Consider the following 24,017-nt stretch of genomic DNA (forward strand, 5'->3'; position numbering starts at 1 on the left):
GGAGATGCGTTGAAGGCTATGGCTTTCGACAGTTTGTCACCAGTGGTATCTTCATAGAGGCTTCATGGGTTCGGAAGACAGTTTCCTTCTATGTTTAGCAGTGGTGATCTACTATGCTTCATCGGGGACTTGTGCTTACCACTTGGGTGGAGTGCAAGCAGGTTTTGGGTGCCTAAGGATGTATCAGATGAGGCTCAGATGGAAGTGGAGGAACTTGACGAGGTTCTTATTCCTGAGCATATACTCGCACATAAGGAAAGAAAGGTACAGGGTAAGGTTTCCCGTCGCTATCCTGTGAAGTTCAAGAGCTGTTCACTGATGGATACGAAGTGGATGGAGGAGGTTCACTGATGGATGCGAAGTGGATGGAGGAGGGTGACTTAGCAGATTCACCTCAGGATTTGCAGCTTTATCTTGATGCCTTTGAGTTAGAGCCGACTCTTATTGTGGCTCATTCAGGTTCAGCAGAGCATGGGTCTGGAGCATTACCTGATGCTCAAGAGGGGGGTAGCACCTCCGCTCCCTTGTTACAGACAGGCTCATTTGTCATCTAGGAGTCGCTTGGTGACATCTTTGTATTCACCCGAAGGTACTGAGGCTGACAGTACATCTGCTTATGGGACTTCTATGATATTGTGTTCTAGACACAGATGATGGTAAAGTTGGGTATGGTTCACAGTCGCGCGCACCTGGAACTCAAACTGCAACTATGGATAACTCTATGGAGGACATAAGTCTTGCGAGCAGTCCTAGAGCTGGTTTGGTTCATGGAAATATGGATCGAACTCTATTTGTGCATGTATGCATACACTTTCTGAGGTAGAGGTATTTTTGTATTCTGGTGCCATTGGATCCTGGTACCATTGAGAATACATTGGGAAATACTCTGCATTGTGTCATGTGCTGCATGTATGTTGGTATGATACATCAAGTGCTTTATTATGTTCATGGGTGTGACTCCTGCGGGATGGCCATGGGAACATATGTGGGAAAGTACTTGGTAAATGTAGTGTTTGGATGCATTGAGTGCTTGCATATGCTCATGTTTTACCTTCAGTCGTGGGTCCTGCGGGATGCCCATGGGTGTAAGGCTTGCGAGCAGCCCTTAGACTGTTACTTTGGAGTAGGTAGAGCATTTTGAGGAGCATATTGTTTGCGAATGCATATGTGTGTCATGCATATGTGTGTCATATGTAGAATGATGCATGGTTTTGTTTTTGGCTAACACAGTTAACGTGTTTCCATTTGGTTTTAGACTTTTGCTGTAGGTTCTGAAGGAACAAGCAAGAGGACAGTGTGGCTTATTGTGCAGGATGATTGTTCTATCATCCAGATGCATTGGAAGGCCATTGTTTTTGCCATATGGGGTGTCTTTGCTCATGAGATGCTTCACTGTGCCATTGAGTGCAATCGAGGACGCTTGCCATTTTTCAAGAGGGGGGTATGTTACGACCCTGTGTTTTTCTCTGGACAAGATGCAGATGTGCACGGGGACATGGTGGACAGTGTGAATGGCATCAGGTGGGAGTGAAGATGGAAGCCCATGTGTGGATAACCCCATGTGTGAAAGGGGGGCAAAGAGACATTAATTAAAAAGGTTTTATAACCTTTGGTGGCCATAAAATTAATGTTTTAAAGGTTTCAAAACCTTAAGAGGCCACTAAGCAATATTTAGAGGTTACACCACTTTTGGAGCCACACGACTTTCTTCTCCCTCTCTCTAGCTTTTTGGGAGTAGGCGTGCATATGGGCTGCGTGGAGAAGAGCAAGTCGGCTGCTGCAGGTTTTCTGGCCACTGGTCCTGGAACAGGCCGTACAGCACTGTACGGACAGCAGGTACAGTGTACGGCTGCTGTAGGTACAGGCTGCGCAGATCAGGCTGCGACAGGTACAGGCGGCGCAGGCAGGTCAGGTGGCTGCAGTTGCACTTTTAGGCGGCGCAGGCAGGTGTACGACTGCATGCATATGTGTACGGACAGGTACAGCTGGTACAGGCGGCTGCTGTACGACAGCTGATACAGGAGACAGCTACACACGATTTGGTACGGGTGGTTGCTGGTGTCGACCTGTTCGGATAGGTGGTTGCAGGCGTGTGCTTTTTGGAGGACGCCGTGCTTTTGCAGAAAAGTAGACAGAGGCTGGTTTCTCTGGACATAAAGGTGAACAAGGGCTGGTTTTCCATGAACATAGACATCATGTCGATGGCGTTCAACTGATGGAACTTTCAGCCTTTCTATGCTTTGATTCGGGACTGTTTTGGGACAGTTCATGGGCTGTTTTTGTTTGGTCGCAAATTCAGCTATGTGCTTGGGTTTTTGGCTGCAAGTACAGGTCATGTGGTTATGTTTCTTGGCATGGGAGTGAAGCAAGCTCACATGGCTGTGTGCTCATGGAGCAGATTGTTTTCTCTTGCTAGAAAGGAACAGTGGGAACTACAGCTATGGGCATCTCTATGTTGCCAGATGTTTCATGAGGGAACAGGTAACTAGATGTGTGCCGTTGTTGGCGAGGAAACATGTTTTTGGGTTTCTCCAGGAGATAGGTCACATGCAGGCAGAAGGTACAGGAGTGGACACATGTTTGGTACAGCCTTGCTACTGATAGGACAAGGAACAGGGAATCCATGACAGAGATGGATAGTACCCTTGGAAGGTAGAGAGGGTTTGTACAGGTGTGTCAACTGTATGGTATGCTGTGCTGTGATGCGAGTACTCTTTTGAGAGACAGTTTGGGAGTTTGTGTTGTGATGCAGAAGCACTGGATGTGTCAGGGTGTGATGCTGTTCATAGTGTGAGAGGCTATGGATGGTTGTGGCAGCCTTGATCATGGGAGAAAGCTTCTGTATGCAGACTCAATGTGAGAAGAGTCTTTCGATATGAACAATGGCTGGACTTGTTTGTGGATGCCGTGTGGACAAGAAGCCAGATGCAGGTTCTTTGCAGGCTTCAGGAGTTCTACTGGGACGGCTGAATTACCAGCCTTATATTGTAATCAAAGCTCTTATATTCAATTAAAGAAATACCGCAAGGGGCGCCACTGCGATTTGGGGCCAATCGGTGTCCGTGTACTATTTGCAGGAGCACTCTAGCTCCCCCTGTTTGTTTTCCTTTTCTAGGTCCTCAATGGTGTTGAAGTGTTTTATGTGCGAGTGTTTGTTTCACCGCCCTTTGCTATCTGAAGGCCGGTTTACAACCATTGTATTACATTTGGTCTCATAGGTCCTTGGGGTCTTTCGAAGACATTAATATAACTTTCTTTCTTTCTTTCTCTCTCTCTCTCACAAAATTCCTTACAGCTTCTATTTTTTTCTACTGTTCATGTGTGGCATGTGGAGCTTGACATGACATACATGTATGGCTAGTGTAGCCTGACATGGTGTGTCTGTGTGGCATATGGAGCCTGACATGATAGTACATGTATGGCTGGTGTAGCTTGACATGATAGTACATGTGTGGCTTGTGGGGCCTGACATGGTGTACATGTATGGCCATGGAGCCTGACATGATGAAAGTCTTTGGGACTAGCTATCCTGGAGATCTTGTGTATTTATGTTCTGGGAAGGTTCCGGAAGGATCATGAGCCCTGGACATTTTATCGGATACAACTAAGCAGATGGGTGTTTCTTTCAATATAATTGCACTCATGTGTGTGCATGACTTTTATTTTATCTTTGGATGACTTGTCTTGTTTGCTTGGACAATGCCTGAGATTTCTGCTTGTGTTGTCCATGGGACCGGGGACGCGTGGGCACCCTATGGACGTGTATGTGCACACCTGTTTGGGATTGATAGGTGGTCTACATGTGTTTTGCAGGTGGTAAGTATTCCCAAAAACTTAATTTACAGCTTTATGAGTTCACATGTTAATAATTATGGGTGTAGGTTCACACTCACTTATAAGTGACCGGACAACTTATAAGTCAGTACACATTGAGCAGGACTTATTTAATACACGTGGCGGCCAAAGACCGGGCACTGGACATTATTTGGACTCCCTTCATGTAGGCGCCCCTTTCTGGACCAGAAAAGCACACGTGTGGGCTATTTGATTCTTCCTAGGAATTTCTTTTCGAATCTTTCTAACGTAATCAAGAGCCTTAACTTTCCTTTGATTCCGACAACTTAATCCTTTCCGAACTGATCTTGATAATTGAAAAACTTTCTTACGTTCCCATTCATTCTAAGGTCAATGGTCAGACTCGATAGTGGAACAAGACTCGCACTTGGTTCATAGAATCAACCCTTTTTTTTTCCATCGAAAGCGAGGCACATTTGTTGAATCCTTCCCCTAAAACGAGGACTTATTCGGGTCCTATAATACAGAAGAAAATCTAAATATAATCCCGCAACTTTTCTTTATCCACATAACTTCATAAAAATCTGTTCTTCTCTTGATCCTTCAGTGAGGATAACAACACGGCCATTATCCCGCTATGATTCTCGGGCATTCTAAGGATGACCACCTCATTGTTTCATTGATCCTTGATCCTTTCTTCAAGACCAACGTTTATAGGATGGTTCTCTATACAACTTCATTTATAGTCACAGACGTTGGGCGGATTCACTTCTTATCAGGGATCTTTCCCATTAAGGAAGCCTTTTCGCTCGAGAATCTAACCTTCGAGTTCGATTATATTCACTAGGATCATTTCTTTCTCCTTTTCTTCAAAACAAGGGAAGGTTCTTATGCGTCACAGGTCTTCACCTTGCGACTAAGTGGTCTTTATCCATTATTTCTACTCGTCTCTTAACTCACGACCATTGAACTAGGTCGTCGACCATCTTATTTCAAAGATAATTACATTTAGGAAAATTTTGCCATAACTTGTTGCTTTTCGAATGATTTCTCAATTTTTAACCTAATACTTAAGAAGCTTGAAAAATGAATAATTAATATCCATCCTAAGAGTTTCTTTCATTTCCTTTTTCAAAGAAATGAATAAATATCAATTAAACATAACATAAAATATCATGAGACTTTCTCTTTTAATATCTCTTTCTCTTTTAATATCTAAATTATTTATGCATATACTTGCATAAAAGTAAGTATAAAACATGATAAAACTTCCTCTTTTAACATCTATAAATATGCATGCATAAACATAAACATGAAAATGTAACTAAAGATCATTCTTATTGCATCTAATGACTCGTGCATACACATACCATAAATATGTATATGGAAATGTAAGTAAACATCCACTTTTAGCATCTATATGATTCATGTATACATACCATGAATGTAAACATGCAAATGTGACCATTCATGCTCTTTTAGCATCTAATTACTTATGCATAAGCATGTATAGATATAAACATAAAAATATACTCATGAGTCCACTTTTGGACATAAAAATATATACCTCTATTCATAGTTAAGAAGCTAACTTAAATGATTTGATTCTACCTATGAGTCTACATGGATATCCTCATGCATGGGTTAGACACTATCTTCATGGCTATTCTAAGTTTAGAAGAGGGGATAGCTTAGCTAAAGCTCATCCACATAAAGCCCATGTTCATAATCTAGACATCATTATAAATCCTAAACCAAGTATTAAGCAAGAGGATTAACATCTTCATCATTAATCATCTACTTATTTAGAAAGCATGGGTTAAAGAGATAACCATCTTTCTGTATTATAGGACCCGAATAAGTCCTCGTTTGAGGGCAAGGATTCAACGGCTGTGCCTCGCTTTCAATGGGAAAAAAAGCGTTGATTCTGTGAACCACGTGCGAGTCTTGTTCCACTGTCGAGTCTGACCGTTGACCTTAGAATGAATGGGAACGTAAGAAAGTTATTCAATTCTCAAGATCAGTTCGGAAAGGATTAAGTCGTCGGAATCAAAGGAAATGATTGTGGGAACTATCCCAAGGTTGTGATCAAGCTCAGAACGGTGAGGTTCAAATTTAAGAAATTATTCGACGGATAGGAAGGAAAGATGATTGGAAGAAATGGATCGATGAATAACCTCAAAAAGGACTGACCGTATCAGAAGAGAAACGTCGTGGTTAGATAAGCGTATGCTTGACTTGTTTGCTTAGAATTCTGTTTTACACCAAGATCGCCGGTGGGCATTTGGTTATGTTTCGAAGGTGGAGGAAGTGATGTTGAAATAACAAAGGGCTGAAGAGAGTTGGAAATGAGAAACAACAAAGGGCTGAAGAGAGTTGGAAATGAGAAACAACAATATGAGGAATGGAACCCCCCCCCTGGCGGATCGTTAAGAGAGTACCCGAAGAGTAAAAATTGGTATGAAATCAGGAATATGGGATGACTCAACCTAACGGATCGTTAAGAGAGCATCCAAAGAGAAATGAGGATTGAAGGATAGCTCCCCCTGGTGGATCGTTAAGAGAGCTACTTGAAGGGATAAGTAACATAAGAGTCAAGAACGAAGAAAAGAATTCATTATCAACTCAGAATTGAAGGTTCACTGATGATCAGGCAATAGAGAAGATAAAGGTTCAGTTATGTTTGGATAGATTATTTAAATAAATACTGTTTGAATTTTAAGGTATGACTGTTTTCTATGCATGTGATGGTCTTTACACTGTGTCGACGATGGGGCTCGGAGGAAAGATAATTTGGTTTATAATTTAAACTGGAAAGCGGGTGGCAGGGTGGACCCGAGTAGTTACGGGTGCTTTCCAATATTAAGACTGGAAGTTGTTAAGCTAGATAAAGATAGATGTAACAAGTCGGACCTTAGAGAATTTCATAAGGAAACTCTTAATTTATGGTCTTTATACCTTTATACTCGAGGGGTAAGCTGTCGGCATGAGCGCGAGGAAGCCACCGATATATCTTTTATTCGTGAAGTATGAAAGAGATATTCCCAAAAGGAGTCGTATATCGATAAAGTTTTAGATGATTCGGGGAATCATTGGTTAGATAGACCTTAAGATGTTGAAAATTCATGGAGGAATTGCCTGTCTTCTGGCGAGAAAAATTTTCCGGGTACGGTTTCAGGATGAGCCGTCAGACTAGTCTCTTGCCCGGACATTTGTGGGCGAGTGTAAGGTTCCCCCCTTCCAAAATAGGGGAAACACTTAAGATAGTCCACTAAGTCTTATCTTGGAGAAAATTTCCTACTCATCGACACCTTGACCATGCACAGATTCAAGGATACGATTCATAGGTAAGACCTAGTTCTATCCCGCAGGGGGAGCGTGGTCTTCTAAAAATCAAATCACCCATAGGGTAATTGATCATAATTTGGGCAACTACTAGTCTTGATTCCTAGAGACAACGCTTTTTTCCTCATCCATGCAAGGCACAGCTGCTAGCCTAGTCTTCTAGAATAGAATTGCGCGAGAACCTATTTATCTAGCGTAGGGCTTTCACTTAATATGTTGGAAAGCTACCCGACTAATCGGGTCCACCCGTCCGTAGGATGGTGCCATCGGGGTATTCCATCCTCCCACTTTCCACCCTACTTACGCGTCAATTTGTTTTCTAATTAATCCTACCACACTGTTTGACATAAATAAACATGTTTCTTAATTAAGGCCCTTTTCACAAGGTTTGTTAAAACAGCCTTTTTTCACAGTACAATAATGCCAAAGACAAGATTTATAAAAAAAGTTTATACATGAATCAATTTCATACAAGCCAAACCAGCTCTCTTATTCTTTTCCTTTATACTGCCGATGATCTAGAATTCGGCCTTCCAGCCTCTACATGTTGGGCAAAACCCTACGAGACCATACACCTCATAGTCGGTCGCTGGCAAGGACTCAAGCCGGTCTGTCGCTCTCTCAGGCTCCGTCGCTTGATCCTCCCGCCCCTTAGAGAGATGTCTACACACTAGGATGGACTAATTCATTGCACTAGCCTGGGCCCTCAGAACTAGGCAGCATCACAATCACTCGCCTCAATCGGCGAACCTCATTCTCCCAAAGGTATGAGGAATACCATGGGCCAACTCCGGGCCTTCCTAACGTCTTCGCCGTTCGGCTATACAAGCACAAGAACGGGGCAGCGTCAAGGCAGGGAGAGTTGTACCTGTACCTTAATTTAACCAAGATAATAATCCATTTACTCAACTAAACCATAGGACTAGAATCCATGTTACCTTCTTAAGAAAACAATCCTTTTCACAAAGATTTTAGCATTTCAACTTGAGATTGTGATAAGACATTCTTTATTAAGGCATATGCTGTTGTTTAAAAGAATATAAACTTTAACTAGTAAATCAATCAAATAGATCATTATCAACAATTAATAGAGAAGCGGGGGCCATCCCTCAATCCCTAAGAATGATATATAATTGAAAAACAAAATATATATATACCTTATAGAAATTTATCGTTTATCGTTGTCTTTGCTTGTTAATAAGAGTTTCATAACTTGATATATGAGAATAAAGAGTCTTCTAACACCTTCTCTTACGATTGAAATCATCCGATTATCCCCATATTTATGTCCTCTTACTCGTACTCTGACTTTTCTCTCTTTCGAAGGTCTATGGCAAAATAGCCTTCTCTTGCAGGGCTACGGCATACTATTTTTTCTTTAAAAGAAAAGCTATGGAGTTTTGGTCTCTTCCTCCAAAAGACCATAGTAATCTAACCTTCTCTTCTAAGATATTAGATAAGAATGAAGGGATATATATATCTCAAGCTCTAGGATTACCTTGAGGCTACTTGCTGTCTTTTTACAGTTTTCCCTGTGTAGAGACCCTGACAGAATCAGCATATTGTTTTGGCCATAACTCTCTGATAAAATCTCAGAATATGGTCATATAACTAGTCAAAAGAACCGGAAGGCATCTAGTCTACAAGCCAACGTGGGTAGAATAGGCAAAAATGTCTGTATATAGCTGCAAACGCGCCATCTTTAGAAACATGTTGCTTTTCCACATTTTTAGTATGCATGGACTCTAAATATGTAAAAGTACTCTAAATATGACCTCTTATCACCTAAATTCGAGTTTCTATTTTTGGAGATACTTATCTCTTAATAGAACTATTCTTGTCTTCTTATTTCTTTTAAGATTTTTGGAGCTAATATTTTTATTCTAACACTTTCCTAATGTTTCTAGCCTTATTGTCTCACTCTTCTCTAAGTGCACTCTCTTTCCTTATTGAAATCTTTATTAAAAGAGACACAAACATGGCTTGGGAGGGACCTTACAGCGAGACCGCGAGCGAGACGCTCTGCCCTACGTAGTTGCTATTCCGCTGCTAGCATTCCGATGGACGGTAGAGGGCAGGGATCTCACAGGATTCATCTAGGTATATCTTTATGCTGTATTAGCGGACTTGCAAATTTCACATTGTGAAGTTTTCGTCCAAGTTGCAGCTGGTTGATACTGTGTTAGTTCTTTCTATCTTTGGTGGTGCATATGCCCTATCAACTACCTTTTTGTTGTAATAATTATTTCTATTTGTTATGATCCTTAGTGCTAGGCTTCATTATGGTTGAGTCTGTCTTGTATCTTTGGAGCTCTGACAGAAACTCAGTACACATATCTTTGTATGCTCTTATGTGTGTGTGTGTGTGTGCGTGTGGGGTGTGTGTGTGTGTGTGTGTGTGTGTGTGGAAGCATATATTGATACCAAGTTCTACACCTACTATTGGGCACTGATGACGTTAGTGGGGATGTCGTAGTATCTAGTCCATACTATGCATGATGGAGTTGATGGTTTATTGTCTTGTGGATGACTACCATGAGGTTATAAATTGCACTTTCTTATAAGGTGAATTTGGGCATGGTCCTAGATTCATCTAGGTATATGTATCATCAGCATACTCCTCTCTTGCCCTTGGCACTTACTTTGTGCGGGTCGTCGATTGCGAAAGGTGGGGAGGAAGGCCTTGGGTGAGTTCATATATCGCCATATCAAGCAAGCAATTATGGAGGTGAGTTGCAAAATTTCAAGCTGCATATGAATCATGACAATGTTGCATTCATAACTCCATTTACGTAATGATGTATGTTGTAACTTGGGGACCGTGGGTTGTAGGTCGGCCCGGAGAATGTGGTGCAAGTCCTCACCAATAATGCATCAAATTGCCGCCGGATGGGGTGCTTGATCGGGGAGAAATACCCCTCCATAGTGTGGATCCCATGTGCCTCCCATAGCATTGACTTGCTCATGGAGGACATGGGCAAGTTAATGTGGATGAAGGAAGTGATGGCGGACACTTCATTCATTGTCACCTTCTTCAGAACAAAGGTGAAAGTGCTTGCTATGTTCCGTGAGCCTAGCAAGCTAGAGTTGAAGAAGCCATCGTCCATATGCTTTGCCTACATGTGGCTTTGATTGGAGTGGCTCTACGATGTGAAGTCTCCTCTTCACCAAATGGTGGTCTCGGCAATGTGGAACGAATGAGATGAGTGGGAATCGGAGCAGGCTAAAGCCATGCAACAGCTTTGCCTAAAGGAGGAGTTTTGGCAAGCCATGTGCACAATCATCATTGCGGTCATGCTCTTCTATAGGGTTCTGTGCATGACGGACATGGAGGGGGCCACCTTGGGCCTCCTTGTTGACTTCATGCGAGAGGCCATTGCAGAGTTGTGTGCTTCTCCTTCCATCGACGAGGAGAAGCACAAATATATTTTGGCCATAGTGGAGAAGAGGTGGAAGTGGATGTGAAAACCTATCCATGGTCTAGCCATCTTATTGCATCCGGCCTACAAATTGCTGGTCCTCTTTAGTGACGCGGAGTTGCTTCAGGACTGTGATGCTTTCTTGCCGAAAGCGTTGCCAGAGGAGCATCATGGGAAGTTCCTGGGGGAACTCATTAGCTAAAGGGGGGGAGCTGCATTTGCATCTCCCACTTGATGGAAGAGGGAATCAATGGTGAAGCCTCTCTTTTGGTGGGAGACATTTGGATATGTGCATAGCGACCTCCAAAAGGTGGCTTTGAGGCTCTTAGCACAGGATTGCTCTTCGGGTACGTGTGAGAGGAACTCGAGTTTCTACTCACTTATACACACGAAGATATGCAATCGCTTGAGCACGCGACAATTAGAGCGGCTAGTGTATTGCGGCGCTAAGTTGTGCATGGTGCGTGCCATGCACAAGATAGAATCGACAAGGCAGGTATAAGGCTTGTCAAGTTGTCAGATTGCAATTTGCAATGTATTTACTAATATGTGTATAATCATTAATGCGATCATGTAATTTGTAAATTGTAGGTGAATGTGGATGCATTCAAGCTGACAGGGGACACTCTTGAGAGTGTCCATAAAGAGCAACATGAGGAAGAGGAGAGGATCTATGCAAAGATCTATAGAGAGCTCGAGGAAGTTGATCGACAACTTGCTTGTACTTGTCGTGGGTGTGCAACTAGTGATAGAGGAGTGTGAGTAGGCACCCGCGGATGCACCATTTGTCATGGTTCGAGGATGCGGTAGCTCTTTATCCGTTCTTGAAGATGAGAATGCTCCCCTTGGCTTCTCACATGAGGTCAGAGAGCCTGAGTTTGATGAGGATGACAACCTCCTTAGCGATGGTGACTTCGGCGAGGGCTTGGAGGTGCCCTTTTCTCCTTCAGATGATCTCAGCGAGAGCTCTGATAATGATGCGATGATGCCTTCTCCTTCTAGGTCCTAGGACTTAGATTCTAGCCTCCAGCCCTCTTATCCATTTTTTTGTATTCACTCTTTTGTATGCATTGCGCCGATCTTATGGTCTAGGTTCTAGCTTGCGGCCGCTCTTAGTATTGTGCTTTGTGCTTTTGTTTGTAACTTGTTTTTAATGGAATTTTGGCTTGTAACAACCTCTGAGCTCTCTATCCTTTCAAATTGATAATCTATAAATTTATAAGTGTTAAAAAAAAAACTGTACTTTACCATATCGTATTCCAAAATTTCATACAGTACAGTAAATTCTCGTATGGTATCGCACTGTACCATATCATACAACTATACACCAACAACTATGGGAGAATCGTGAGATTAGGGGAAGCATGCTGATATACGTGGCTAAGGTTCGTTATTGATAAATCCATGGACACTGGCTATTTATGACGGGATGGTTATTCATAGCAGTAGTAGTTACTGTATAAGTGACTTATGGGTTATTATCATTATGTGGCTTGACAATTGGTCGCTACGTGGACCAAGAGTTGTTATACTCCTGCCATGGACATGGCAGATCACAGATAGTCTTGCTGAGGGCTTGCACGGGCAGGCTCTGGTGGCATGGGATGCCAAGGTTGGCTGGCATGGATCTGTGGGACTGAGCCTTAGTCCTTGGCTCAAGGTAGGTCTGTAGATGCGAGCTTTGTTGGGTGGTGAGCTTGCCTGCACCCTTCTATGTTGTTTGTACTAATCCTTGTGTTAAGCCCGTGTTTAGGCACACTGTATCAAATAGGCTACATGCTACATTGGAACGTTATCATATAATGGTCCGCACATGGAGAAGCTGTTATATTAGAGGTGGAAGGATCTCTACATTTCTAGTGCATAGATCCAATCAAAAGCCTTTTCCCCCATAAGAGGTGAAGCTGCATGGCTTTGCACTCATTATCATACTATCTGTTTTGAGGGTGTGAACCAGCAGGTTTGGCAGTGGAGCAAATGGTGTGAACAAAACTTGCATGTGCGGAGTTGTCATGAATGGCAGAGATGAGCTGTGAAGTGAGGCTGCTGGTAGAGGAGGGACGAGGAGAGATCAAGAGAGGCTGAATGGAAAAACAAGTAGTCATCATAAATTGAATTAAGGTTATGATGAAAGTGAATGTGAAAATGGAGGGATTGGGGGGAAGTGACGAAGGGTGACAAGAAGGACGAGGGGAAGTGATGAATGGCGACAAGACATTGTGAATGCTAGATAGGTGTGGTCAGCCCCAATGGGTGGTGGTGGGATCGTAAAGTGAATATAAACAAGAGACCTCATCAGATAGTCCACGGTGCTTGAGCCTCATCCATGTGGGAAGCAAGTCAAGCTGACAGAAACGGGCCAATGGAGCATATGTTATACAATAGTAGCTCTTGCATATGTTATACGAGGGGAAGCTGACAGAAACGGGCCAATGGAGCATATGTTATACAATAGTAGCTCTTGCATATGTTATACGATATAAACAAGAGATTGCATCAGATTCTCCATAGTGCTCGAGCCTCATCCATGTGGGAAGCAAGTCAAGCTGCCAGAAACGGGCCGATGGAGCATATCTTGCATAGCTCCCATCTCCAAAAGGCATCTTCCATAGCGAATGATGTGTCCAGTATCCTCTGAGGTCCTCTGCATCCCTGACTCCATCGCATCTATCTCCTTGAAGGCATCACCAGATCTTGTAAATCATACAACTGAACCTGTCTATGGGCATTGAAGTCCCACAAAAGGAGAATGTTTGGTTCTTGGAAAAGCTCCCCTATGTCCCAAAAACTGGAGAGCATGGTGACCCTCCTGCAATACAGTCCGTGCAAAGGCAGATGTCTCATGCAATGTAGTAGGCTGCAATGTGTACTATCCAGGCGTGGTGTGGCTAGAGAGCGAGGGAAAGAGAGGGAGATGTAGCATAAACTTCAGTTTGTATTTTCTAAGTTTATATGACATTTCCTGCTTGTTGCATGTAAGCAGAAGCTTGCGGTTCCAGCAGATCAATGCTTGGTTGTGGAAGACAGTGTAATTGGACTTCAGGTAAATGCTTTAACAGCCCTTTTTCCCAGTTTTAAAGAGCTTCATTAATCATATTGTACATCAGTGCAGTTGCATGCATGGTTTTCAGTTCTTTTATTGTGTCATTAAACATTTCTGCCCTAACCTATTCAGACTGTTTTGTCCACACATCCCAACAACATAGAGGCTCTTATTTGTAGTGTCCAAGCAGTGGGGCCAGCATGCAGATGACTCGCACTTGCATAATCTCCTAATAGTATATCCCCCACTAATTTGTCTCCTCTAGTGCTTTCTTAGATATTGTTTCCATATTCTCTCACTATTTATTTCAAATTATGATTTTGTACTCCTCAAAAGTTTCCTAATCTCTTCATTTTTCCAACATTTTTATACTATGTATTATAGATGTACCATTTCCTAGCCGTTTCCATTTCCTAATTTTGAGCTGTCGCCGTTTCCTTTAGGCGGTCCATTGCTTTCACGATTGTGACTACCTCTCTTAAGCTCTCCTTAATTACTCCTTAATCCCTTATTAACTGAAAAGACACATGGTTGTCACGGTATGAAAATACGATACCGTACGGGAATTTTTGGTACGATATGAAATTTTCAGATACCGTACGATAAAATACGGTTTTTATTTTTTACACTTACAACCTATGGAGCTTCAAGCTTGAATGTGAGGGAAGGTTGGGAGGGGAGGAGTCTGCAGTGCTTGAGGAACCCGAACATGGATATGTGTCTCTCCCAGTTGGATCTCCCGATTGTCTCCAAAAAAGAACCTGGATGGGTAATGCAATACCAAAGGTCTCCCAGTGTAGCGTTTATGAAAGGGACCGTCCTTGCACAAATATGAGCAGTGCATCTAGGGTGATAAGTTTAGGGACTCCTCTCTAGATCAAAATGGCCATGTCCAAATCTTCTCCCTCGTACATAACTTGAGAATCTAATTATCTAGCCTACCCATCCCAGGGATCTCCAAGTGACGTAGCAAGATTCTCTCATCCTACCAATCAAGTGTACACTACTAGTCTACCTCGCCAGATTTTTTAGGGCTCTCAACAACCCCATATGGAATACTGAGTGGACACGAAAGTTACGAAGTATTGCGAGCATTTGGGATCTTCGTTAAGCAGGGTTTCTATATTTTTTTTAAAGCATTTGGATTTTTTTTTTCAAGGAAAACAAAATTTTGGGAAAAAAAACCTTGTACCGTACGATATCGTTCCGAACCCATTCGTAATGGTACGAGAAACAACTATGAAAAGACACCTGTGAAGGGTCACACCCTTACACATGGGTCACTATCAAAGGACATGTCTATTCATTAAAAGACACACCGCTAAGTCCAAAGGATATAACCATTGATTCAAGAGCCACACCCCTTCCCAAGGATGTGTCTCTTCACTTGTACTCTTTCGGCCTCTATTTAAGAAAGGCCGGCCCCTGTCTCAATGCAAACAACTCCGTCTTTTCTTGCAGTATTTGTCTTATGTTCATTAATTAAGTCTTAATCATGATAATAAAGCTATAAAAGCTTTACAGTGGTATCAGAGCAAACTTTTTCCGTCCTTTGACATGCCCAAATCCTAACCCTAACCCTAAGATCATCTCGCCCAAACCCTAAAATTGGGTGTAGCAAGTGTTGAATGGAAGAGCAAGAGAGAATGCCCTATCAAATTCAGCCCCCAACTCCCAATTTTTCCTCATTAAGTTTGGGCCAGCCATATGCAGGACACTCTTGAATAAAGGAGACAAACAAAAAAAAGCCTTCAATCAGGAGGCTTACCTCTTCAGGCAGCACCCCTTCATGAACAGGCACCCCTCCCAAGAGCAGTCGCACCCCTTCGTGGAAGCTTTCCTAGTCTGCCGCTGGCGAAGAGCGCATGATGACTTGTTGATTTTTTTAATTAAAAAAATTAACAAACACCCCTCACTACCCCATTCAAAGGTTATGACCCTACGGGTCTAATTGCCACATCTATACACATAAAAAAAAAAAAATCCAAAACTCACCTTACGGCCCCTGCAAAACGGCGCCACCTATTGGCCGTTTTCAGCCGGCGATTGCTGTCACCCTGTATACGTCTCCAGCGCGCCGGATTGTTGGCGCCTCTCTTCATCGAACTCGGCCTTCTTCATTGTTTGCTGCTTGCTGTCTACTCCAGTGTCTGGACCAGAGCCACTTGCAGTTGTGGATTTCTGTCGGCCTGCGGGCCACCCTATTCTTGGTGCTTCTTCTCCAGCAACAATATTTATTATGGCAACCTCCTTCAAGTGTGATTTTTCCATTTTCTTGGGCATAAAAATCTCACATAATGTGGAGTATTAACATAACAGAAACCCGCCATTTCATTCTTTTGCGGGCTCTCCACTCATCCGGGGCCAATATCACTTTTTATGGGTTCAAGAGCACCTCTCAGATCACGTGGACACACATTAAAATTAACAAATACCCCTCACTACCCCATTCAAAGGTTATGACCCTACGGGTCTAATTGCCACATCTATACACACTAAAAAAAAAAAAAAACAAAACTCACCTTACGGGTCCCTGCGAAACGGCGCCACCTATTGGCCGTTTTCAGCCTGCGATTGTCGCCACCCTGTATACTCTCCAGCACGCCGGATTGCTGCCGCCTCTCTTCATCGAACTCGGCCTTCTTCATTGTTTGCTGCCTGCTGTCTACTCCAGTGCCTGGACCAGCCACTTGCAGTTGTGGATTTCTGTCGGCTTGCGGGCCACCCTATCCTTGGTACTTCTTCTCGAGCAACAATATTTATTATGGCAACCTCCTTCAGGTGTGATTTTTCCATTTTCTTGGGCATAAAAATCTCACATAATGTGGAGTATTAACATAACAGAAACCCGCCATTTCATTCTTGTGGGCTCTCCACTCATCCGGGGCCAATATCACTTTTTACGGATTCAAGAGCACCTCTCAGATCACGTGGACACACATCACCCTCTTCTCCGACGGCATATGGCAGAGGAAGCCTATGATTTCAGTTATTTACAGGATACACCCTCTCAGTCCATAGTGCCCTCTCCTACCCGTGTTTCTCCACTGGTCTCAACACCTGTTCTAGTGAGTGTGCCTCCCTTTTTTTTCCAGCCCACTCATTACCGTATTCAGATAGCCACACCGACTTCTCACCTCCGAGAATTCGACGTGTGGGTGATCCGTGCTCGTACTTCTGCACAGGATCTGGATCATTACTGTTTTATACTCAGGCGTCATCCTTATCTGGGCGCTATCCTCTCCGAGTGTAGCATCATTTTTCATGAATATTGCACCTATTCTAAGGACGTTTATCCATCTTCATTCACGGTGCGTCCCTCTACACGAGAATATACACCCTTGACACTAGTAGCTACCCCTACCCCTGTACCTTCTTCTCCAGTGGTAGACTCTCATGTGAGCCTAGTCCCAGAGGATCGGCCTTACTATACTGGATGGTCTATAGCGGCTTCACCAGTACGTAGCCTCTCCTCTCGGGATTTCCAGATGTCGCACCCTCCAGCTGATGGTTCTTACTGGAGCCCAGCGGCGTCATCAACGATAAAAACCCCCAGAGCCTCGTCACCCTGAAGCCTCTACATCAACATCTTCTCTCATGGCAGAACCTGTTGACATACCAGCCCCTCCGGAATGGCAGCCAGCTTTGCAGCAACTTCAGCAGCAGTTTCAATAGCAACTCCAGGAGTTTATGGCATCCTTGGCTTCGCAGATCCAGCAGCCCCACACGGATCGCCACTCCTACACGAGTTCCGTACCAGCAGCAGACGTTTCAGTAACTGTACTAGCGGACATAGACGTCATTCCTTCCAAGGTAGAAGGCGACGACCTTAAAACTCTTTATCGTCTTTTACAAGCTAGTAAAACAAAGAAATTAGAAATTAAACCCCTGAATCTTATGGTGGTCAGCGCAATAAGCGCATCTTAGACTACCCTGATCAGTTTCCGGAACCATTCCATACAATTTGCTCAAAATGATATGCTTGTGACACTTGAAGGAATCAGAGACCAACCTTCTACACCAATCCTTTCATCTCTCCAAGTGAAACGGTGGGTCCGCAAGTGTCACCAGCCTGGACACTTCCCACTATGAAAGGGGTCTGGTGGACTCCAGGATGTCTAAATATTTGGAAAGTACAAGCTTTGGGAATGGGAGATTATCCTAGAATACAAAGGACCACACTCCTAAAATTTAGGAGAGTTGCTATTTTTGGCCCGACTCCGATGGAAATTCAGTTCGCGTCATTACATTTGGAATTGAGCAGATACCAAGAGTTGGCAAAGTGCCTATGACAGAATGTCTACTAGTTGGGATATTTTTAGAGGTAAAGATTATGGAAGGACCCATCTTTTAGATTGGGACATGTGGCAAGAAAGTGGATGAAACCGATCCCGTCAAGTGGGAAAGACTCCGTTGGACACCCACACGCTTAATAGCACAACTTTAAAACCACAAATATGAAATGGACAACTTAAAACAACTTGAAATTTAAATGAACAGAAATGGAAAGATGGACACCAGCACTGGGGCCGGAACGGGCCGACCCCCCCCTCAATATATGATATATTTATTGGGAGTATTTAATGAATACAATGCTCCATGGGTTCTGAGAACCAGATAATGTCCATGTACATATGAAAACAGTACCAAACAAGTAGGCTCGAATTTCGATGTAGAAACTCGAAGCAGAACGACCACTAGTGTGGTCCAATCTCTACGGTCCTGTGCTTTCACTGGACTCCGCGGAGAGCGCCTCACTGGTGTTCCGAGACCACGCACAAACAGGCGCTCTCGTACTAACGCCTGGCTCTCCCGATCTCAGCACCTTTGGACCGAGGTTCGCCAATACAGCTTGGACAACCCGGCACCGAACGGGTGTGGCCGTAGAGGGATGAATCCCTTATCAGATTTAAACATATAATACTTTACTCAAATCTGAAAGTCACTTACTTGTGGATGGTTGATAGAAAACCCATACTCGAAGTATGAAGAAGCCTCCCAGGAGAGGCGAAGTTCCTTTGATGAAGACTCAGTCGCCTCGTGGTGAACCACCAAGGCAGGTACCTCCGTAAAAGAAAACCACAGCCGCCTGCTGTGCGAGAAGAAGTATCCACTTGCAAGTGCGGATAGAGACCTGGCTGCTATGTGGAGGAGCAGCCTGTTATGAAGAGAGTGTAATTCCACACTTGCCTGCAAGAGTAAAAAGGAAACCTGCTGAAGAGCAAGTGCAACCACCTTGTATGGAGAAGGGGGATACTTGCTGCAGCCGCCTGTGGGGAGTAGGAGTTGCAGTCAAATAGGAGCAGACGCCTGTAGGAAAACAGTCGCCTAAAGCATAGGGGCCGCCTAGCTGATGTGCACAACCACGTGGCTGCAGCCTGTGTAACCGCCTACTGTGCAGTATGCAGCCGGCTGGAGAACAGGCTCAGCTTGCTGAGGATGGTGTGCAGTTGATGAACTCTGCCTGTAGAGAGTCAGGCGCAGCCAGCAGCAGAGTCAGCCGCCTGTAGAGAGTCAGGCGCAGCCAGCAGCAGAGGGTCGCCTGTAGAGAGTCAGGCGCAGCCAGCAGCAGCAGAGGGTCGCCTTCAGGAAGAGCATGCGCAGAGATGGTGTTCGCCTGGTTCTCTACGTAAGAGGGAAGCGATCCATCCCACGCTTGAAGGGGGTATCTCCCGTTCATGGAACATGTACAAAATATCTGTCGGCACAAAACTGGCACGACATAAAACATAAAAACCTGGTCTTCCTATGGAGTGACAGTCCCATAGGTAAGACACAGTTCCAGGCACGAGTCTCCCTATGGTGTGACAGTCCCATAGGCAAAACACGGCATGAATACTGGCTCTTCCATGGCGTGACAGTCCCATGGATCGAACACAGTCCAGGTCATACACGGGTGGCACTGGTCTGGCTCCCGTCCATACGACACCATCCTGCTAACACACGGGTGGCACCAGTCTGGCTCCCGTCCATGTCAGCAAAATACTGGCCTCTTCACACGAGACACCGGCCTGGCCTCAACAAGTGAACGAGACGCAAAAACTAGGAATGGACCAAATGGTCGGCCAATTGGTGACATCCCCCCGGGCTTCTAAAGAGTTGACCTCAACTGAAAAGCCTCAAGATATGCCTGCAACAATTGCGGATAATCTGCAAAATAATCCTCATTTACCCATTTGGCATCAATAGGCAAATAATTTTTAAACTTCACAAGGTATCTCCTGGAAAGCTTTCCTGCAGGTAGCTTTCTCTCCTTGTGAAAAACAATCTGTTCTGGCTGGAGGATCTCCTCAAGCTCTTCAATTTCTGGCGGATCGTCTGTGACAGGCTCATCAGGATCTGGCCCCACATATTTCCGAAATAGACTCACATGAAAAGCATTGTGAATCTTCCCATGACTAGGTACAGCATGACTTATATTCTAGGGATTTGGATCCATCCTCAGGTTTATGGATTATGTTTATGACTTCCTTTTACTAGGATGGATTATTCTTTATAGCTCCCTTTATTTGGGATGCATTGGACTTCTGAAACTCATGGTTCACATACCCCGTGTAGTGTTCTCTTGTCCTACGTGCTCTCTTGAAGATTGTTTCTACCATGTGTGGGTGGAACAATAGAGAGCAGATGGAAGGGAACATGGGCACTTCAGAGGGTAGTGTCAAGCACAACATGCCGTGTGTGGTGTTCTCTTGTCCTACGTGCTCTCTTGAAGATTGTTTCTACCATGTGTGGGTGGAACAATAGAGAGCAGATGGAAGGGAACATGGGCACTTGAGAGGGTAGTGTGAGTTGGTGGCCGAAACGCCTATAAACTATGTGTAGCAGAAATGCTTATGGAACACCAGGTTATCTATGCCTGCGAATGATTGTTTTATCTTGTTACTTGAGCCCACCTCTCATCCAAGGTGTGTGGTCAGAGTACCAACACAGAGTGCAAGTGGTAAAGTGGACATGACGCCTGGTTGGCACGGAACTTATATCTATGCCAAGGGTCATGTGGACCGATGCCTTATTGGCAGGAGACTTATTTTGTCTCGCCCATTTACTTGGGACGACATCGATTATGATATCTCGACTTATGGGACTGATTTGTCTCGCCCATTTATTTTGAAACATTATTGCTATTATGGAGACTTATTTAGTCTCACCCATTTCTTTGGGACATGGATTCTTCAGATATATTGGATTTTTGAGACTGTCTCGTCTCGCCCACTTGATGGGACATGATTATATCTTGCTCGAAGCTTAAAGTTGCGGACAACTTTTAAGAAGCTGGGGAGGATGTCACCAGCCTGGACATTTCCCAGTATGAAAGGGGTCTGGTGGACTCTAGGATGTCTAAATATTTGTAAAGTACAAGCTTTGGGAATGGGGGATTATCCTAGAATACAAAGGACCACACTCCTAAAATTTAGGAGAGTTGCTATTTTTGGCCCGACTCCGATGGAAATTCAGTTCGCGTCATTACATTTGGAATTGAGCAGATACCAAGAGTTGGCAAAGTGCCTATGACAGAATGTCTACTAGTTGGGATATTTTTAGAGGTAAAGATTATGGAAGGACCCATCTTTTAGATTGGGACATGTGGCAAGAAAGTGGACCAAAGTGAGACAAGTGGCCTGAGACTTGTTAGAAAATGGATCAAAGTGAGACAAGTGGCCTCACACTTGTCACTTCAGCTATTGTGTGGCTCTCCACTTGTCATTGTAGCCTTCTCTTGCCATTTTAGCTCATGGGAGGCCCAAATCTATAAATTGGAGCCCTCTCTCTTCATTAATGGAGGCTCTCTTGTTGCACACTAGCCTCTACCACCATTACAGGCTGCCCTAATGATGGCTACTCTCTTTCTCTCTCTCTTGAAGGCTACCCATGAAGAATACCGGCTGTTGGGGACTGTTTTGGAGGCTTCCATCGTGAAGAAATAGTGAAGGCAAGGGTATTTAATCATTTATTATGATTTCTAGCCATTGTACTTGTTGTACCAGTCCTTGTACCGGTTGTACTAGCTTTTGTACTTATTGTACCACCCATTGTACCGATTGTACCAGCTTTTGTACTTGCTATACCAGCCACTGTACCTATTATACTAGTCACTGTACATATTGTACCAACATTTGTACTTGTTGTACCTGCCATACCAGCCATCGTACCTACTGTACCAGCCACTGTACCTACTATACCAACCATTGTACCTACTGTACCGGTTGAATGGAGAGTTGTACTTGCTGTACCAGCTCTATTGCATGAAGACCCGTGGTTTTTGGGGAAGAATCAGTACCCACACGGAGGTATATGGATTATGTTGGCTCGGCATTTCTACAGCCTATGTTCCGGCTTTGTTGCCTTGGGCTGTGTTATGGCATTTGTATATGGATAATCCGGCATCTCCCGTGGGGAGAGTAAGGCCCTCAAAGCTTGTACATGATATTATTCTCCTTGGGTAATAAAATACTCCAAGGGGGGGGTCGGCCCATTCCGGCCTCTATGCGGTGTCACACGTGCAAGCTCCATTTTCAGCATTTGTAGATGTTTTGTCCATCTTTTATGTTTTATGCAAAGTGATGATGGATATGTGTTAAGGCTGTGGCCATGTTTAAATGTTTTAATATGCATTGATGGTATCAACAAGTGTGTCAAAGGCCGTAGTCCCCCGGGCGGCGCCACGAGTTACAGTAAGAGTGGTTGTTCCTTAGCACTTTTAATGGTCTATTCAGCCAACAATCCTTCCGAGGACATAGATACAAAGATGATGTACCTGAGGTAACCTTTCTTTGCTCCATACTTGGATCTTTTTCCTCATGAGCTTCCTGCGGTTCTCCCACCTCGACGACCAGTCGACCATGCATTGATATCCTTCCTGGCAATGCTCCACCTACTCATGCTCCATATCGAGTTTCTTTTACGAAATCTTAGGAGATACAACGACAACTTACTGAACTTTTGGAGAAAGGACATATTCGACCTAGCAAAAGCCCTTTTGGTGAAAAAGAAGGATAAGTGTATGCGTCTTTGCATCGACTATCGTGCCCTTAATAAGTTGACTATCAAGAATAGATGAGTTCTTCTTAATAATACGAAAGGGTCCATAATATCTTGGGCGAAGCTTTGGGAAGACTGATTTCACTGTCTTGTATCGATGAGGGGCAATATATAATATTACCAAGCGTCCTTCTTGAAATTCAATGTGACGATGACGCCTATTAGCTGTGCGATGATATTGCTCTTGGACGTTGACCATCTTATCCTTAATCTGTAATAGAATATCTTGCATTTCCTGAATGAGTTGGTCTGCTAAAGCCACTTTATGTTGAAGAACAAAGTTGGCAGCAACAAGGGGAGTATGGCCATAAGCTGCTTGAAAAGGTGTCATTCCAATAGCTGAATGATAAGAATTATTATAAGCAAATTCCACCAAAGGTAAATATTCTTCCCATGAAGCTAATCGACGCAGCATTTCTTCCAGAATCTGATTAACTCGTTCCGTTTGTCCATCTGTCTGTGGATGATAAGCAGAGCTAAAGAGTAAATTTGTACCAAGAGACTTGAATATCGATGGTTAACCCGAATGGCATGACCAGGTACTCGTAATGACCATATTTTCTGCGAAAAGTTGTCTTATATTCATCATCTTTGTGAATGCGAATCTGATGATATCCCAACTTAAGTTGGACTTACCGCCTTCTTAGGGTAGAATTCATCCAACTTTTCATATTTCTTGGCTCAAGAAGTTTGTGGACGGTGATTTTCGAGTTTTAGATATTTTGGATTATGTTCCAGAAATCGAAGATGAACACATACTCTTAATTCCAGAGACAATTCTTAATGTCAGACAGAAAGAAATACGACATAAGCTCACTACAGAATTTTTGGTTAAATGGAGAGATCTTGATGATTCCGACTCTACTTGGCAAAGTGATGAAGACTTATAGGAATATCCGGGAATTCTTTCAAAGACAACTATCTCTTCTTAGCCGGAGTCTTATTTTAAGTGGGAGGGAAAGTCACGATTGTGACTAACTTTCTTAATCTCTCCTTAATTACTCCTTAATCTCTTATTAACTGAAAAGACACCTGTGAAGGGTCACACCCTTGCACATGGGTCACTATCAAAGGACATGTCTATTCATTAAAAGACATACCCCTAAGTCCAAAGGACATAACCATTGATTCAAGAGCCACACCCCTTCCCAAGGATGTCTCTTCACTTGTACCCTTTCAGCCTCTATTTAAGAAAGGCCCCTGTCTCAATGCAAACAACTCAGTCTTTTCCTGCAGTATTTGTCTTATGTTCATTAATTAAGTCTTAATCATGATAATAAAGCTATAAAAGCTTTACAATTTCCGTTTTCGTTTCCGTTGCATGCAACTATGCTAATATGCTCTCCGAATGATAGATGGGGTTGGGGTCCAAT

At 43.6% G+C, this 24,017-nt stretch overlaps 1 protein-coding gene across 4 annotated transcripts in view; it reads left to right on the plus strand.

The window, feature by feature from the left end:
* The window catches only part of LOC147610601 (Haloacid dehalogenase-like hydrolase (HAD) superfamily protein), a 78,254-nt gene that overhangs the window by 31,410 nt on the left and 22,827 nt on the right, over nucleotides 1-24,017 (plus strand). For all 4 annotated transcript variants that reach the window (XR_015264011.1, XM_086786051.1, XM_086786050.1 and 1 more), the window contains exon 8: nucleotides 13,543-13,602. Coding sequence is in view for 3 of the 4 variants with exons in the window: in XM_086786051.1 (XP_086642177.1) it covers nucleotides 13,543-13,602 (60 nt within the window). In the remaining variant the exon portion in view is untranslated. The remainder of the gene's footprint in view (nucleotides 1-13,542; nucleotides 13,603-24,017) is intronic.

The sequence above is a fragment of the Cibotium barometz genome, chromosome 49 (genome assembly GCF_041138505.1).
Source record: "Cibotium barometz isolate CiBa-2024 chromosome 49, ASM4113850v1, whole genome shotgun sequence".
In the NCBI taxonomy this organism is placed as follows: domain Eukaryota; kingdom Viridiplantae; phylum Streptophyta; class Polypodiopsida; order Cyatheales; family Cibotiaceae; genus Cibotium; species Cibotium barometz.